The 17,328-nt window shown below is 56.8% G+C and overlaps 1 protein-coding gene across 1 annotated transcript; it reads right to left on the bottom strand.

The window, feature by feature from the left end:
* Window positions 1-1,545: 1,545 nt before the first annotated feature.
* SH2B3 (SH2B adaptor protein 3) lies at window positions 1,546-17,119 on the bottom strand (the record flags this gene model as incomplete). Its single annotated transcript, XM_079543760.1, is given in 9 exon segments — window positions 1,546-1,790; window positions 2,121-2,292; window positions 2,625-2,839; window positions 3,060-3,151; window positions 3,234-3,325; window positions 3,539-3,640; window positions 11,546-12,316; window positions 16,825-16,870; window positions 16,872-17,119. Coding segments are annotated over 9 exon segments (1,983 nt in total).
* Between the last annotated feature and the right edge of the window lie 209 nt (window positions 17,120-17,328).

Raw genomic sequence — 17,328 nt, 5'->3', positions numbered from 1 at the left:
ATGTGCAGTGTCATTTTCTCTGAAATGCTCCAGTTTGGAGTCTGGCTGCGATGGGGCAGGTACTGGGGGTGTTGGTAACAGGAGTTGGGCAGAAAAGGCTTTGCATTCTCCAGATGCATAAAGCGGAGAATGGGAGCAGAGCAGGAGATTGAAGGCACAAAACTCCATATGAGTTTTCAAGGGGATGCAGCCACTTTCTCCTGTGCTTATGCATGGCAGTCACTGATCACAGCAGAGCTGTGCAGTTGGCTGTGAGCTGTGCAGGGCCAATGGTGCACACAGTGCATTCTCAGGCCCTTGCAAAAGCTTTGAGGCTCTGTATTGTTGGCTTTCAAATGAAATCCTAAATTAATGCTCTTATGGCTCTATTTTTAATAGGGGGGAAGAAAAGATTCTCTTTAATTTGAGTTTGAGACTAATGTTGCATTAGGAACCCTTGGGATTGAGCTGTCAGCATCCCTGTGCATTGCAGGGGAGTGGGACCAGGTGCTATTTGGGGGTCCCTTCCAACTCAATTTATTCTGTGATCACATAAATGGGAGCTGAGCGCTGCCAATGTGCCCTGAATGTGGCAGCGGCCCCAGCTCCCTCCTTTCTCCTGATAGAGCAGCTGATCCTCTCTCTAGGCACCAGCAGGTAAATGGGGCTCCATGCTTTGAGGGGACACGTGTGGAGGCAGGTTAAAGTGCTGTTGTATGGGTATTACAGCTGCAGAAACACCAAACCTTCCTCTTCCTCTCATAAGGCACGTTGGGTGTGCGGGCTCAGAGTGGCTTTGTGCTCCCTCTGCCCGTTACTGCATAGCGTGGAACACCGCCATCCCCTTACGTGTTGTTTAGCAGGGAGGAAAAAAAGAGCTGAGCAGGGTGCACAGCCAAAGTACAAAACCATGGGGAAACTGAGTTTTGTGCTGGAAATGCCCCCATTGGTGGGGGATGCTTTGCTGTCAGTCTCCGCAGTAGCTCTCAGCGGTGGCACTGTTAGGGATGGAGCTGTTAGTGTTCACGTCTCGGTTAGCATCACGGTGTGGGCAGCGCTGCTGCAGGATTGGCTGCAAGAGGCAAGTTGGGGAAAAAAAGGAAGGAGAAAAGCCAGTTTTTGCCTTGTCTGTAGAGATAAAACAAATCCTCAGTGAGCAGTAGCGTGGCACAGCCCCATCCCGGCTCGCGGGCAGCGCTTGGCCAAGAATTGTGAATCCATTTTTCATTCATTTGCTCCAATGGTGCAGATGCACCACACACCCTCGGCTCCTCCTGGAAGGGGCAGGAGAGCACAGGGTGGTGCGGTGTCCCCATGGTGGTTGTGTAAACAGTAATGAGAAAGCTTTGATAATACAAAAAAAAAAAAAAAAAATTTTTTTTAAATGGCCCTTTAACAGGCCCAGGAGAGGGAGCACACCCATACTGGAGTGAACAATGACCCCCTTCCTTGCAAAATTAAAAAATAACAATCCCTAACCAGAAGGAAGGAAATACATTCTTTTTCCTCTGTGCCACCCGGAGGGATCTCCGGGACTTCTCCACCAAAAGTGCATCCCTGTGCCCATCACAGTGGTGTGTATTGGTTGTCCACAGCACGCACACGGCCCCGGCCCGGGGCTTCCACTTCGTAGTCCGAATCACGGGGCCGTGCGCCATGGGGTGCCCCGTTGGGGTGTGAGCCCTGCGCCAACTCAGCCACCGGTGGCACCAGGTGGAAAATGGGCTCTGGAGGGGATTCGGAGGGGGTCAGGCTGAATTCCGGGCTCCAGAAGGGCAGTGGGACAGGGAGCGCAGGGCTGGAGCCAGGAGCTGCGGGCAGAGGGAGAGAGCAGATGCTTGAGGTGGTTCTGTCCCAGTGCGCTGCTGCTAGCACTGGAGTGCATCCCACAGAGATTGAAGGTAGATTCTGCTTGTCCAAAGTGGGATAGCCAGGAGCTCAGGTGTCAGCTTTTGGGACACCGTCCCGATGCTTCTGCTTCCCCTAAATGGGCACAGCTGCACCAACTGCCTCAGAGTCTATCTTTTAGGGCTAGGACCCTCCCTTTGGGCAAAAACCCTCCCTTAGGGCCAGGACCCTCATCCCTGTCCCCCAGGACTCCCAAAGCCCAGAATGTTCATCCCCGGACTGCTGCCCCCTACCTGGTGGCTGGGGGAGGACGACAACATAGCTGGAGAGCCGGACATCGCAGGTGGCCCCACACTCCAGTGGGATGGGATACCTGTGGAAGTGGTGCAGCATCTCTGTGATGGAGGAGAAACGCAGGTGCTGGACACGGCACTGGCCCCGCTCTGTCAGCGACAGCCGCAGGTGCTGCAGGGAGGAGCACAGACCTGTTAGCCTTCCACCAGCTCCCTTGGTGGAGGAGATGACGGGAGACATGGGGATATTTGGGATGGATGGGGAAGGGAATAAACGGCCTTAGCATCATGTGATGCATCTCCAGCCCTGTTCACTGCAGGATTTTTCCCTCTCCCAAGAATTGGGGATGGGGACACCAGCCCTCTGCAAGCACTGGGACAAGGAGAGCATCAGCTGGGGTGGGGGGTGAGGTTCTTGCAGGGGTAACATTTGCCACCCAGCTCAACTCGATCCAGCCCAACCTATCCCAACCCAATGTATCCCATCCCATCTCCCACCTGTACCTTCGCTCTGCCCTGGAAGTTGAAGGTGAGCACATACTCGCCGCGGCGCGTCTCGCTCTGCCGCACCAGGAAGACACCGTGACCCTCCAGCCCCCCCAGCTGCACCAGCTGCGCTGCCTTCACGCGGGAGATGGGCCCATGGAACCAGGGGCAGGATGACAGGAATTGCTCCATCTTCGGTCCCGCTGTCTCCGCCGGCCCCCCTGGCATTGCCCCTGCCCAGACACAGGGACACCAGCAAGGGTGAGTGCCCCAGGGCAGTGAGGACCCTGCCCAGCCCCACTCATCATCCTCATCCCTTCCCCTGTATCTCTGTCCTCCTTGCACCATTTGGGGCTGGATTAACTTCAGCCAGTCCCAGTGAGGTATGGGAACCCTCCTAGGGATGGTGTCCTCAACACCTCTGCTTTGTTCTCGGTGTCCCCAGGTGCTCACCTTGGTTTGGGGAGTCAGAGCTGGTGGCAGGGCTGGTGGCTGTGGGATCGGGGTGCCGGCCTGACAGGAGCTCAGGGTCACCCACATCCAACCTGCGAGGATGGGAGGAGATGGGATCAGTGCTTGGCACAGCATTTGAGGACGTGCAGACTCAGGGGCCTGGCAAGTTCTTACCCCCTGCATGCACACTGCCGGATCTCGGCCATCCAGGAGCTGAGTTGCTGCTCGTCCCCCGCCTCAAACAGCACATCAGTAGCATTGGTGACCTGGGGACGCCACAGAGGGACATTAGAGGGAGATATGCATCCCCATCGTACCCTCACCCACGTGTAGGGACTGCTCAAAGCACAGCACCCCCACCCTACAAGCTGCATCCCCCCAGCATAAACCACCCTCCAAAGAGGAAGTGAAATTTGGCACAGGAGCATTGGGCAGCCATGTGCATCCCAAAAAGGCCCCAAAAGGCCTCGGGGCCATACCTTGAGGACAAAGGTGTGCAGGTTGTCAGGCATCTCAAGGCGCGTGCACCTCCGCACCTCCTGGATGGCCGAGCAGGCAGCGCGCAGCTTTGGCTTGGAGCCCTGCAGAAAGCAAGTGGCACAGCTCAGCAGGGTCATAGGGTGAGGAAATAGCCCTCTCTGGAGGGAAATAGTCCTCTGGCAAGGAAATACCCCATGTGGCAGGGACACATCCCGCATGGATGCTGCCCTGAGTTTGGCATGAGCTGTGCCGGGTAATGCACCTCAAGAAGGAACCCATCTCTGTGGTGCCATAATGCAGAGGAAAGGAGGGAGGAGGCATTTCCCAGTGTGTGCCAGGGAAATTGTGCACACTGAGAATGAAATCAGAGCCTGGCTGGTGAGAATACATTCATGGGACCCTCCAGGCACTGCCCTGGTGCCGTGCTGAGAGCTGCCCACTGCTGCCTGCCCGCTTTCACTCTGACCCAGGCACATGACAAAATGCTGAGCATGCACTTCCAACAACTCTAATAATACCCTGGCGGCAGCTTTCGGTTCCTCTGCTGCTGAGCTGCTGGGGCTGCGGTATGGGGCACCCACTCCAGGCTCTGGCAGTGCCTGGATGCTGCCAACCCCATGCCAGTGTGTGCAGGCATGCTGCCATGAGACCCATCCCTCTGTGCAGTGCTGAGCTGCCTCCAGGCTGCACTTTGCCATGCAACAGGGACAGGAATGTGACTTAGCTCTGCGCTCACTGCTGCAAAACCATTCCCATCAGTGCACACCGGCTCCTTCCAGCGCTGGAAGTCACGCTACATTCGGTTGTGCTTTTTTTATTTTTTTTATTTTTTTGCCTTCCCTTCCCCCCCCACCTCAATCTCGCTCTCAACCAAGGACTCGGTGTACTCTGGGGCCGGAAGTGCAGCGTGAGAGGGAGCAGCCCTTATCAGCTCTGCGCTGTGCTGAAAGAAAGTTCTTAGAAGTCGGCTGCGGCTCTGCGCCCTGCCAAGAGCCACCGCAATCAGTGTCGGAGCTGCACCACGTCCCCATGGCTTTGTCCTCCCAGGGACAGCAGAGTCTGCGGCACAATGCCCAGCACGAGGAGGGGACGCTGCAGTGCCCATCCCATTGGGTTGGCACATCCCCAGGCTCACAGTGTCAATGTGGCGCAGGCGTTATCGGCACACGTAGCCCGGTCACCACGCTGCTCGCTCTTTCTTGGAGGGGGAATTCCAGGAAAAGGAATTTCGGCGAAGCCTTGTGCTCAGCTCTGCACGCAGAGCTTGAGGGAGAAGGAAATGATGCTGCCAAGAGATACGATGCCCCAGCACCACACTGGCTTCGGAGAAGTGCCTACCGCAGGCACCGCGCTGCACCTGACCGCGAGATGCCCCATGCGATGGCAGCCCTACCAAGAAGTGCCTTTCTTGGTAACCAGAAGTGCACACTCAACACTCTGCATGCTCACAGGCTTTGTATGGGCAGAGAGATGCCACAGCCTCCTGAAGCCCAGGGAGTTTGGGATGAGATGGGAGCATAGAATGGAGTCATGGAGTCATGAGGATGGGATGGAATGGAATCATAGAATAGCAGTATAGAATGTAAGCTCAGTAAGAATGAGATGGGATGGGATGAGCACTGCAAATGCTGCTGTTCTCACTCTGCTAAATTCACCCCACTGCTCCCCAGAGGATCTGGAGGGTGGAAGGGGAATCCCAGTGCCTATGTGAGCACCCAACAGTGTCCTGGGGTGCCAGCTCCATGGGGACTGGAGGACCATGCCAGGTCCCAGCACCATTAAAATGAGTGCTTGAGTGCAACGTCCTTCTACCTGTGGTCTGCCAAACCCCAACCATTTCCTAAAGTTTAAAAATACTGTGTGAATTGAGACGGGTCACACTTCGAGCCCCGCTGCCATGTTGGGGATGTTGTGTAAAGTGGCAGGGAGTGACAGCTTTGGTGTGGCAGTGACAACAGTGGCACAGCAATGATGGCAGCAGCACAGCTGTGATAGTGATGGCATGTAGATAACAGCGGTAGCACAGCAATGATGGCAGTGACATAGTGATGGCATGGCCACAGCAGCAGTGTCAAAGCAATGGTGACAGTGGTGATGGCGATGGCATGGTAATGGTTATGGTTATGGTAGCACGGCAATGAGAGCAGTGGCACAGCAATGATGATGGTGGCACAGTGATGACACAGCAATGACAGCAGTGGCACAGCTCCAGCAGCAGGGCCAAGGCCATGAAGAGCAAAAGCAAATCCTTTGAGCGCAGCCAATCCATGTGCTGGGGATTTCCCCATGCTGGCTCTTTCGCTTCCACCTTGAGCCATGCCATGGTGTATGGGTGAGATCTGTCCCTTCTGGTAAACCATGGCTCAGCTGTTCCATTACACAGGGGACAAACCTCAGCCAGTGGTAGAGTGACACAGCTCAGCCCCGCTGGGGTTCCCACAGAGAAGGGACAGACAGATGGAGGGACAGACGGGGCACTGAGATTTGCAGCAGAGCGGGTGCTGCGTTATGCCAGCCCCAAACCACATCCTGCACCCGCGGCCCCGGGGGAGTTTTCTGAAGTTTCCCAGGGGGACGGTGGCACGCAGTCATGGGGGGTGAGGTTCCCATTGTTCCCACACAGAGCAGCAACCTGGGGACGTTGTGGGCTCAGGGCATTCGTCACACTCATCTCTGAGGGTCTGCACCAGAGGTAATCCCAGCAGATATCTTGGGAGCAGGCGCCAAGGCTCATCCTATCACACATCCTTTGGTTCTAAGGCACTGTCAACCCCAGTGCTGGCCATCCAGCAGCTGATCCCAATGCCCTATAGGGTTGGCAGTGTAGCTGATCCCAGCGCTCATCCTTGGACAATCCCAATGCTCATCCTTGGCCGCTCACATCACAGCGGGTCTTGAGGGCACTGGACCCATGCGGGCAGCCCCGTGATGGCTCTGGGGGATTTCTGAGCTTTTCCATTCATCCTTGCCATTTCCCAGCAGCCTTTCTTCCACTGACCACAGCTTCTCCCTGCCTCTGCTTGGCCCTGACCCACAGCCCCTCCTCTCTTCCTTTAATTCTCCCGCAGCCTCTTCCTCCTCTGCCCTGTTTCCTCCTTCACACTCGGAGAAGGGATTTCCCACACAGGCACCGCGTCCCTCACCCCATTTTGGTGCTGTGTCCCACTCCCCATGTGCTTATGGCAGCCATGGCTGGGAGAGCCATGTGGCACGTAGGGGCCATTCACTCTGAACCCAACTGACAGCAGCACTGAGCACCTTCATGGCTTCTCTGCTCTGGGCACGGGCTGTAAATATAAGGGCTTTCCTGCCTGTTGGACAGAGAAACGTGAGCACTGCTGTGATGGGGGGAACTCAAGACCACCTCCCCCCCCCCCCATCACCTCCTGCTTGCCATCACCCCAAAAAAGTCCTTTCCAATCCCACTGCCAACCCCAAATTCCCCACTTGGACAACACCGGACGGGAAAACAAATCTCCAAAAGCCCGTGGTAGGGATGGAGATGTCCCTGAGGGGAGCGGGTTGGGTGGCTACAAGGGGCCCTGTTGTGCCAGTCCCAGGCACAGCCACAAGGCACAAAGCACCCTCTGTTCCAGTCTCTGGTGGCTCTGCGCTGGTGCAAAGTGCTTTGGGGGAGCGCAGCCCCCAGCTCCCAGATCAGCTATTTCTAATGGAGAAATAATTGGGGTGCTGGGAGTGCCCCCCAAAAAGGCATCGATGCTGCTCAGCCCCATGAGGAGGGATGCAGGGGGCTGGAAACCCACGTGCTCTCAGGGTTGACTGCCCCTCTTTGTGCATTGATGAAAAGGCCCATAAATAAGGCAGAGGCTGCTTCGCAGGCAGGGCATGAATGAGGAAACGTCCCTCTGAAAGCCCCGTGCGCTGCACGCGCCAGCACGGCTGAATGTCTCCCATTCAGCCCCAGCACTGCAGTTCAGGGGGAATCGGGGATGGGAGCGAGGGGGGACGCTCAGCTTCAGCCAAACGCAATGCGCTGTGTTGGCCAAATCCACAGCCACGGTAGCACTGCTGGACCCTGACCCGCGGGTGCTGGGCTCCCCAAAATGCTCACAGCTGAGCGCATCCCTTCCACCAGCTATGAAAAATGGGCATGCAGAGCAGTTGCCCTCTGACCTGGCTCCATTCATCCCGAGCAAAGCAGCATTTTGGAAAAGCAGAGCTATAAACAGGAGAGCTTCACGCAGCCAGTGCTTGCCAGCCGCTTGGAGTTTTATTTTCAGACAAACTCGCTTCCAGCGTGGGCTGTTTTAATAATTTCCTGGCATAAATAAAAGAGCTTGGAAAGTAAACAAGGTGGAGAGGGAGCGGGTGGGAACCACTGGGGCTGAGTCACCCCAAGGGCTGCAGAACCCCGTGCCTGTGGGGGTGTTCACTCCTCCTTTGCTCCTATGGGTGATGTGCAGGAGCAGAGTTGGGTTTGGCATCATGTGGGATGTGAATGTCAAGAATGGAGAGCACAACTGAACTCTAGGCGTAGGTCAGTCCCAAAACAGGTTGACCTGTCCACCCTGCTGAGCTCTGCTTAATCGTTAGCATCATCACTACTAAAAAACCATTTCTGTGATGCTGGAGCAATGGGGACCAGCGTGGAGCAGAGTGTCCCTCTCAGCCCCAGGGCTTCTCCAGCCCTGCACAGATCTCATAAATATTTACCTTCGAAAGAAGCAGCACTCAGCCCCGACGCAACCACATCCTGGACCAATAACAAAAAAAAAAAAAAAGAAAAAAAGGAGCTACAATCACCCAAAAGCACCACCAAGCACTTTACATCAGCAGGTGCTGCACACGCTGGGACCCCTAGATTGCGCACAGGGGAAAGGCAGTGGGTTGGGGCACTTTCCCAGTCCATTTTCTTGAGGTTCTCCACTTCTCTCCGTTTTTCTCACTCCTTGGCACTCATGTGACCCTTTCCTACCCAACAGTGTTGCAGCATCCTGCAGGGTAGACGGTGCCATCCCCATGGGCAGAGAGACCACAGCAGTGGGGCAAAACCACCGCAAATCTTCAAGAATTGGGTCAAAAAGAAAAGAACTCTCCGCTCTTCCCTCCAAGCAAACCCTGAGAGCCCCAGGGCGGGGAAAGGGGCAGCTTCGCCCTTCCCATGTGAACCAATCAAGCCCTGGCAGGCTCCGTCCCAGCAACACGGTTTCCAAAATAAGAAACTCCTCTCTTCAGCAATTAATGCCGGAGCTGTGGTTACGCTGCTAAAAGTGGGTTCATTTATTTATTTCTTTTTTTTTTTTTCCTCCCCCCCCATGCATGACCAAGGATGGAAAAAGTTGTGGTTAATAAATGACAAATAACCTTTTGTCTCATCGCCCTTCCCTGCCGCATGCCCTCACCCTGAAATACGAGAAAAAAAAATAAAAATAAAAGGGGGGGGGGGGGGGAAGGGGAAAGAAAGAAAGAAAAAAAAATTCACCACCGAAATCTCACAGAGCCCAGGCTGCACCCAGCTCAGCCTTCGAAGAACGGCAGCGAGGGGACGTGCTGACACCCGCTGTCACCAGGAAGGCTGTGGGTGAGAGGAGATGCGGCGCTGACCCGGGGCAATGGGAGCTGCGTCACTGCCCTGGGGTTGTTTCATGGCTTTATGGCAATGAGGGAGAAAAGTGTAGCGTGGAATGGGTCCTGAGTGGGACTCAGGGTAGCGATAGAGCGTGAGGTGCTCCCATCCTCTGCTTGGGGTTTGCTGCTCAGTGCCCATCCCTGTTTGCCAGGGGCAAAAAGGTGGGGATGCACGGGGTGGCTGTGGATCAGTGAGTGGTGTCCCAGCCTTGAACCATAATTAGAGCTCACTTAGAAGAGTAAACACGTTTCGGATTTGAAGCCACACTGTGCAACAAGGGATAGGATTTGCTCAAGTCTCTGCCTGGAACAGCAGTGCCAACGCAGCCATGGCCGCCATGGCCATGCCAATGCTTCTTCCAAAAATGTAGTCACTCTATCCTGTCCCATCCCATCTCATCCCACTGGAAACTGCAACACTGGGATCTTTCCAACCCATCTCATTTTGTGGGGACCATGGCACCAGGACATTCCCATGCCATCCCATGGGATCAGTGACACTGGGCCATTCCCATGGCCATCAATCCCATGGGAACCACGCACCACGACATCCCCCATGGCTTTGGGTCTGGCATGGGAGCCCCAGGCTGAGAGCTGCTGGCTCAGGAGAGTGCACTTCTCAGAAATGAGCTTCAGGTGAAAGGAAGGGGAAAAGACACCAAAAAAAAAAAAAGAAAAAGAAAAAAAGGAAGTCACAGCAGTCTCACACTGAGCAAAGAAGCAAAGATAAAAATACTGAAAAATACTGAAAACACTGCTCCTCCCGTGGCTGAGGACATAAGAGCTGTGACAGAGGCACCTCCGTCTGCACCAGAAAGAGCCTTCCCAGCTCATCTCAGAGTACAATCTTTTACGGGATGTGATGGATTTCATTAAAATGCCATCAAGAAACCAGCACAAATGAAAATCCCATTTCCCTTCCCCTTCCTGTAAGAACATCTGGTCAACATAAACGGCTCGAGACATTTCCGTTGCAAATCCCAATTTTCACGGGGTTTAGGGCTTGGCCATAAAACACGCACGTGGGGCTCAGCAGACGGACAGGGCGGCCCCAAGCCTGGTGAGCTCCATCTCTGCAGACAGGCAGGGCACAGCCCAGGGCACAAATGCCCTCTGAGCAGCTTCCAGAGCTACCAGATCCATGAGGATATACGGTGCGGTAGAGCAGAAAGCCCCAAGTGAGGAGGAATGGCGAGCACAACAATATGAGACATCAGAGAACCCACACCGGCCTGACGCCCAGGGCCGTGCTCAGAGCATGGCACAGCTCTCCATGCCCTCATCCCGTCACCAGTCACAGCCACCCAAGCAGCAACAGCAAGCAGAACAGCACTTAAAAAGTGGAAAATAAAGCAAGGTTGGCCAGTACCAAGCTCTGTGCTGTGGAACAAAGGTGCTCCGTGTCCCATAAACCCAAAGGGAAGGGCTGAGTCCCAGCCCGGCTCCTGCAGCCCTGCGTAAGCGAAAGCGGCGGCCGCTGCCACACGTGACGCCGAGCTGCGAAAAGCGAAAGCGCAGCGGCGCATGGGGACACCGCAGGGACGCCGGCTCCTCCTGCTCCTCCAAGTCGTGGTGCTTTGCTCCGAAGCATAATTTGCTCAGAGTTAAATAAGTGCAAATTAAAAATATATATATTAATTAATTAAAAAAAAAAAAAAAAAAGTAAAATCAACCCCCCCACTCGATGAAAAGCCCATCCCGTTCCGGCGGCGTCAGCCCTGCCATGTGCAGGAACTGGCTTTTTAAAGATTAAACACCATGGTTAAACCCTGCTGCCACCCAGATCCAGCACAGCCAGCACTGCTCAGCCCCACAGAAGCACTCACAAAATAAAACTGAGATCTCTGCAGACCCCACAGGGAGGGGATGGAGCTGCTTTTCATTCCCTGTTTCCGTTTGGAATTTCCCTGGGAGCCACAGCACCGTGAGGCCCATCCCTACATGAGTCTGGGGTTGGCCAACCTGGTCCCTGGGGATGAGGGATTCCCCCAGCAAGACCACCAGCCGCTATCCCAGGACCAACCCTGCATCCATGCACAAGGCAGGTGCTCTGCTTCCAGCTGGGAAAGCGGGGAAAAATGCAAAGAGCATCACAAAGAGCATGGCAATAATATGTTCTTGCAAACTACCATTGGCATGGGATCACCGAGTTCCCTTCCAATGCAAAGCCATTCTACAAACTGCTTGCGGTTTGGGCTTCCATCCCCGCCTGACCTGGGGGCCCCTTGAAAGCCATCGCATTCTACAAACCACTCAGAGTTTGTGCTCACACTGCCCTTGACATGGAGACATGGCGTCATTGAGGTCCCTCCCAACCCAAGTCTTTCTATGATTGATTCTACGATCCAAATGGAGCCCGGAGCAGCATTGCTCATCCAAACCCATCACATCACCCCACACAGAAAGTATCTCCTTACCTTGGGTGGATCAAAGAGCTCTAGCACATACTCCTCACCATCGAGCATCCCTGCCCTGCGCAACACCAGGCGGCAGCGCTGCCAGCGCGTCCCACTGTCCAGTGATGTCTCATCCAGCAGCCCATACCGCAGCGTCCCCTCCTTGCGCACCTCGGGGGGCTGCTCCCGGGACAGCCCCCAGGGCAGGATGCGTTTGCTCAGTCCCGATTTGAGCGCAGCTTCTGCCACTTCACCATCAGCTTCCATGGGGAGAGCATCCGAGGAGCGGCGGCGGAAGAGGCTGCGCCAGCTGCGGCGGAGCTGGCTGAGCGAGAAGGGTCTCCGTGCCGGCCCCGTCAGCTCCTCCGAGCTCCATGATTTGCGCAGTCCTGTGGGGGGCTCGGCGGGGGGCTCAGGGCGAGTGGGCAGCTCTGCTTCGCCTTTGGAAGCCGCCGTGCCCAGGGAAGGGTTTGCATGCTGGCGCTGAGTGTCCCGGTAATCCCGCGCCGGGCCGGCAGGCAGGATGCGGAGCTGGCTCATGGCAAAGCCCTCCTTCACCTCATTGCAGAAATATTGCTGGAAAAGGTCGGCGAAGCGCAGCGAGAAGTTCTCGGCAGCCAGCAGGTCATGGTGCGGGTGCTCAGTGGCGAAGCGCAGGTAGTGTCGCGCCAGCTCCTTGGCGGTGCTGATGGCGTGCAGCTCACAAAACTCATGCCAGCCCCGGGGATACGCTGGCGTGCCGGCCGGCAGAGCGTGCCCATTCATTGCCGTGGCTCCAGCGAGGCGGCCGCGCTGCAAGACAGAGCACAGCGGTGCCATCAGGATGGATCCTTCCCCAACACCTCCCCACTTGGCCACCCTCATTGGCACCAAATCCGTTCATGCCCCAGGACGCACTGCATTCAGCTTGGCAAGAAACCACAATGGCTCACAACCCGCAGCCCGGCAGAGCACCACGTGTCCCAGATGCCAGCCCCCATAGCCCTGGCTCTCCGTGCCTCAGTTTCCCTGCCTGCACAGCGTCTGCGTGGCTTCCTGCCCGCACAGCTGCTGGCGGCTCCCACAGGACGTGCGGCCCGGCTGTATCCGCTTTCATTCTGCCAAGGGCTTAACAGCGCTGATGGGTTTCCCTCCTGGGAACTATTTCAGCTGAGCTGATAAAACTGTCGGGGGAGGGACAGGAGGGGAGGAAACCAAACAAATTGCTGCTGCAATCCAGGGAGAGAGCTGCTTCGTGCAGCAGATTCAGACAGAGCTGCAGCCACGCTGACAGCACCGAGATGAGTGAGGCATCCCCATGTGGACTCAGATGGGGCAAAGAGGAGCATCTGTCCATCCATCCATCCACAGTGTCCACGCAGTGTCCCTGCCACATCCCACAGCACTGCATGGAGCAACACAGCTGCTCCTCTCTCCGTGCTTAAAGCATCCTTTCAACAAATGCAAATCCACTTCCAGTGTCAGTTGTGTCCAACTGGACACAACACACAGATAGTCTCAAAGAACCTTAAAACCGACCTGCTCCCCTGTTCAGGGGTGCCTTCCATGGCTGCATTTGGACACATGGAGTGCCCCAGGCTCTCCATGCAGATATTACCACCATGTCCATCAATCCGATGGCCCGAGGGACCCTTCTGGGCTCCGATGTGGCCCCATTGAGCCCTGCAGCTCCCCACAGCTGGCGTGGCCCCACTGTTCCCCCCGTACCTTGTGCTCGCACGCGGCATTTATCGGGGCCGTGCATTCTGCTCAGGCAGGAAACATCCTCCAGCCCGCCCGTATCCTGCCACACCACGCACCACCGCCTCCCCACAGCTGCTAGAAGGGAAGGAAAAGTGATTGCATTGCTTTGGGGCGGGGAATAATAATAATAATAATAGTGATAATAAATATATAAAAAAATAAAAGCACAAAGGAAGCGAGCGAGAAGATTTGGAGAGCGGCAGATCAGCTTTGCAGACAGGGCGGCGATAACACTGGGAACGACAGCCTCTATCTCTGCTCACCCGCCGGCCTTCTGAGTACATGCTGTGCAGTTTCTGGGTGATGGGAGATGTTATCGGCCCCACGGCCCGGCTGAGCCCCACAGCGGGCCCCGCACGCGGCCGTCTATCAGCACCACCAGCCTGCCCATGACTCAGCACCCTATGGCTGCACTCACGCTTCCGCTGGCACCCGGGGATTGCCGGCACACGCAGAGCCTGCGGGGACAGTGCAGCAGAGCACGTGGATGGATTTGGAGCTTTGGAAGAGGTTGGATTTGGGGTCGCTGGGATTCATCTGTGGCGCGTGGTGGGAAGGAGCCCGAAATCACAACGCGCGTTTTCCAGCTGGGATGAGGATGGGAATGCAGCCCCAGTGCTTGCGGCATCACCTTTGCCCCCAGAGCGCCGAGATGGAGGAGAAGGGATGTTCCATCTGAATGCAACTCAAACGGATTTTGGCATCGCATTCTGCAGGTCACCACCAAGCCAAAGCAATCACCACAATGGTACATTGCGTCCATTTGCACCCAATGGAGAATCCCACCCACCCCTGGGCATGGCCCTGCTCATTGGGATTTTAGGGCTCTTATCTGGAGGCAGTGGAAAAGTGCAGAGCCCGTGCTGCTTCGGAGCTGTTTTGGGGTTGCTTTGGGGTGCAGGGCCAGGAGCAGCCATCTCTTGGAGAATAGAGGGATGAGACAGGATGGAACACAACAGGATGCAACAGGACTGGATGGGATGAGATGGATGGGACCAATCGGCCGCGCTTTGATGCGGGCGGTGACAACAAGCCCCAGCCTGCGCCAGGATCCGGCCCTGCAGCTGCACCGCCTCCAGCACTCCTGGGAGATCTCATTAAAGTGCTCCCACCGACCCTACTGCCCAACCCAGAAAGCGTCACTCCGGCCCCAGGGTTTTGGGAGCAACAGCAGCGATCTGAAAATGAAACTGGCCCCTTGCTGCAAGTCAGCAGTGGAAATGGGATTTGTGCACAGATACGGCTGTAGCCAGAGTAGAGGAAAAGCTGTGCACTTTCAGCTTCTCTTTTAGGATGCTGTTCTCAATTCATCCTACAGGCGATTTTCCGGAGGGGCCGGGGAACGCCCCGCAGCTCCCCGCTTCCCGACTCACACAAACACAGCGTTCCCACAATGCCGCGAGCGGAACATTGTTCCTTCCCAGGATGTCCTCCATGAAAAGAGCTATTCTGAGCCAGGCAGCAGCCGCCGCTCTTGGCACGGCCCCGCAGCCCAGCACAGGGCGATGAACGGCACTTTTCAGTGCTGCTGCATCCAGCTGGGGGGGCTCAGGGATGGTGGGGGTGGGAAGCTCTGTTGGCATCCCAATGGCGTGGCTCAGTCCCTCTGCAACCAGCTCCTATAGGACCCCATCTCACTGCTATGGGGCCGGGGCGGTAGGAACTGGCAGCTGGATGTGATCCCCAAAGGAGAATGTGACTGTTCACAGCTCTGGGCACTGAGATTTGGCGTTTTGCAGCCTGGGGAGGTGAAGACGGAGAGCAGCCCCCTTTGTCACCCTATAGAGACAGATGCATCACCCCATGAGAACAGATACCTATTCTGAGCTGGCCCACAACACGATGCATTCTTTGCCCTGGGCACAATCGTGTTAAATAGCCTTGGTGCTGTGCTCATGGCAAATCCAAGCTGTTTTATGGCCTTTCAGCCCATGTGCGGCTGAGCCTCCGCTCCCTCCTGGTCTTTACATCCCATGGCTGCATCCCCGCTGTCCCAGCACCCATGGCACACTGCTGCCATTCCCCTGCTGCAGGCACAGCCCTGTGGGACGACCCCTGCTGTTCCCAGGCTGGTTTTCCTCTCTTGTTCCACTTTCTAAAGATGCATCCATGTGTCCTGCTAATGTGCCCACCGGCGCAACAAAAGCCACCCTACTGAAGGCCATCTCTGCCCTCCAAACAGTTCTGCAGCACTGCAGCCACCTGTGAGCAAAGCCAACGTTGCAGCCCATCAAAGCTGGGGGACAGCCACAGGTTCAGCCCCGCAACCACCACCCGGTGCAGAAGGGATGGGGCTCTCCCCCTGCACCCTGCAGCTGTGGAGCAGGATGGGGCCCTTCCTCCTTTCGAGCCGCATACCGCAGCCCTGCCAGCAACTCTTGCACTTTCACTTTGTGCCTCAAGCTGGGATTTGTCTAAACGCCATTGCTTTGCCCCAGTCCCTCCCCTGGGGACACTGCATGGCCGGGGGGAGGACACACAGGAGGTCTCAGAGTCCAAAAGCACACAGCCCAGAGCAAAGCAGGGCAAAACAAACACGGATCTTCCCAGAGACTGTAAATACATAACGGCAAAGGAGGGGGAAAAAGTAAAAGAAAAGTACTGGGAGGGTGGTAAGAAGTCCTTCATGCATCGAAATGAGCTGAAAAGAAGTCCAAGGAGCTGAGCCAGTCCTGACCCCGCAGCCCCAAAGCACACGGGACACGGCTGGGTTCCAGCGCAGAACTGCTTCCTCCAGCTGCTTTCACTACCAAAAGCACAGCAGCCCCAAAAGTCCCAGCAAGCCCAGCACATCTTGAATCCATTTGCAACAGCAATGTTGAAATCGCAGCTCGACAGCTCGCTCCGGTTTCCTTGACAGTAAATCCCAGCAGCGGCTGCATTGCTCCCGGTGCCGGAGCCAACGGGTCAGGGCTCTGTGCGGTGACCCCAACTGGCACAGCGGGGCTGACACGAGGACGTTGGCACAGCACTGCTTGCAGTGCATCAGCCTCGTGTTCAGGGGCCCCGTGTGTGCCAAACCACGCAGCACTGCGAGCCAGCAAAGTGCGTGGGGCAGAGGGAGAGTGGGGTGGGCAGGGGGGCACCCCTAACTGTGGAGCAGCATCACCCCTTTTAGGGTCTTGCACCCTCCCTAAGGGACCATCAGACCTGAGCCCTCTGTAAGGGATCACCATCTTTTTGGGGTCCTGATCCTAAAGGATCACACCAACGGTGGATGGAGCACAGTGCCCAGGATAGGGGTGCTAGGACCCCCCAGAAGAGAACGGAGAACACAGAAGAGGGAGTGCCCAGGGGTTAAGGGGTGCTGGGATCCTCAGTGATAAGAACAGGAGCGCCCAGAGGTGCTGGGAAACGGAGCACACACTGCAAACAGAAAGAATTCTTCGGGAAAAGTGGACCCGGGATAAGGACGGGGGTGCGGGGGGCTCGGGGGTCCCCGCTCCGGACTGGGCACAGGAGAAACGGCCGCCCCGCGTTCTCTCCTCCACTTTCCCTTCGCAGTCGCTTCCCGGAGCCGCCCGCCCCGTCCCGACCCCGCTCAGCTCCGCGGTTACCTGCACGAGAAAGCGTCCGAGAGCCGCTCGCCCATGGTGACACGGCACGGCACGGCTCAGGCAGGAAACCGATGCGAAGCGCTCCGCATTTCCGCCGTGCGGTGGAACCGCGGGGCGCGGACCCCGGCCCCGGGGCGTTATGTAAAAGCGGCGCCGCGCGGCGGACCGAGGGCGGAGGCTGCGCGGGGGCGGAGCGGGAGCGGCACCCGCAGCTCCTTCGGGAGCTCCGCCGGGGCCCCGCCGCCCCGCAGCGGCCGTTCCGCGGGTGCGCAGCGCTCCGCGCCCCTCCCGGCATCTGATGGCGCAAACCGTGCGCGTTGGGTGTTTAGGATTCGGGGCGGTTTTGTAGGGAGCGAATGGGGTTCCGCAACACGGGGCCGTTCGGGGGATCTGAGGAACGGGAGCTCTGCGGCGGTGGCGGTGGGTGGGACGCCGTCCCGGAGCCCGTTTCCCAGCGGTTCCCTCTGCCTTGCGGCCAAGGAAGTCGGCAAACGGCACCGCGAG

The sequence above is a fragment of the Tetrao urogallus genome (genome assembly GCF_951394365.1).
Source record: "Tetrao urogallus genome assembly, chromosome: 17".
Taxonomy (NCBI): Eukaryota; Metazoa; Chordata; class Aves; order Galliformes; family Phasianidae; genus Tetrao; species Tetrao urogallus.
Note: the sequence above shows the minus strand (reverse complement) of the source record. Positions and strands in the feature narration are given on the sequence as shown.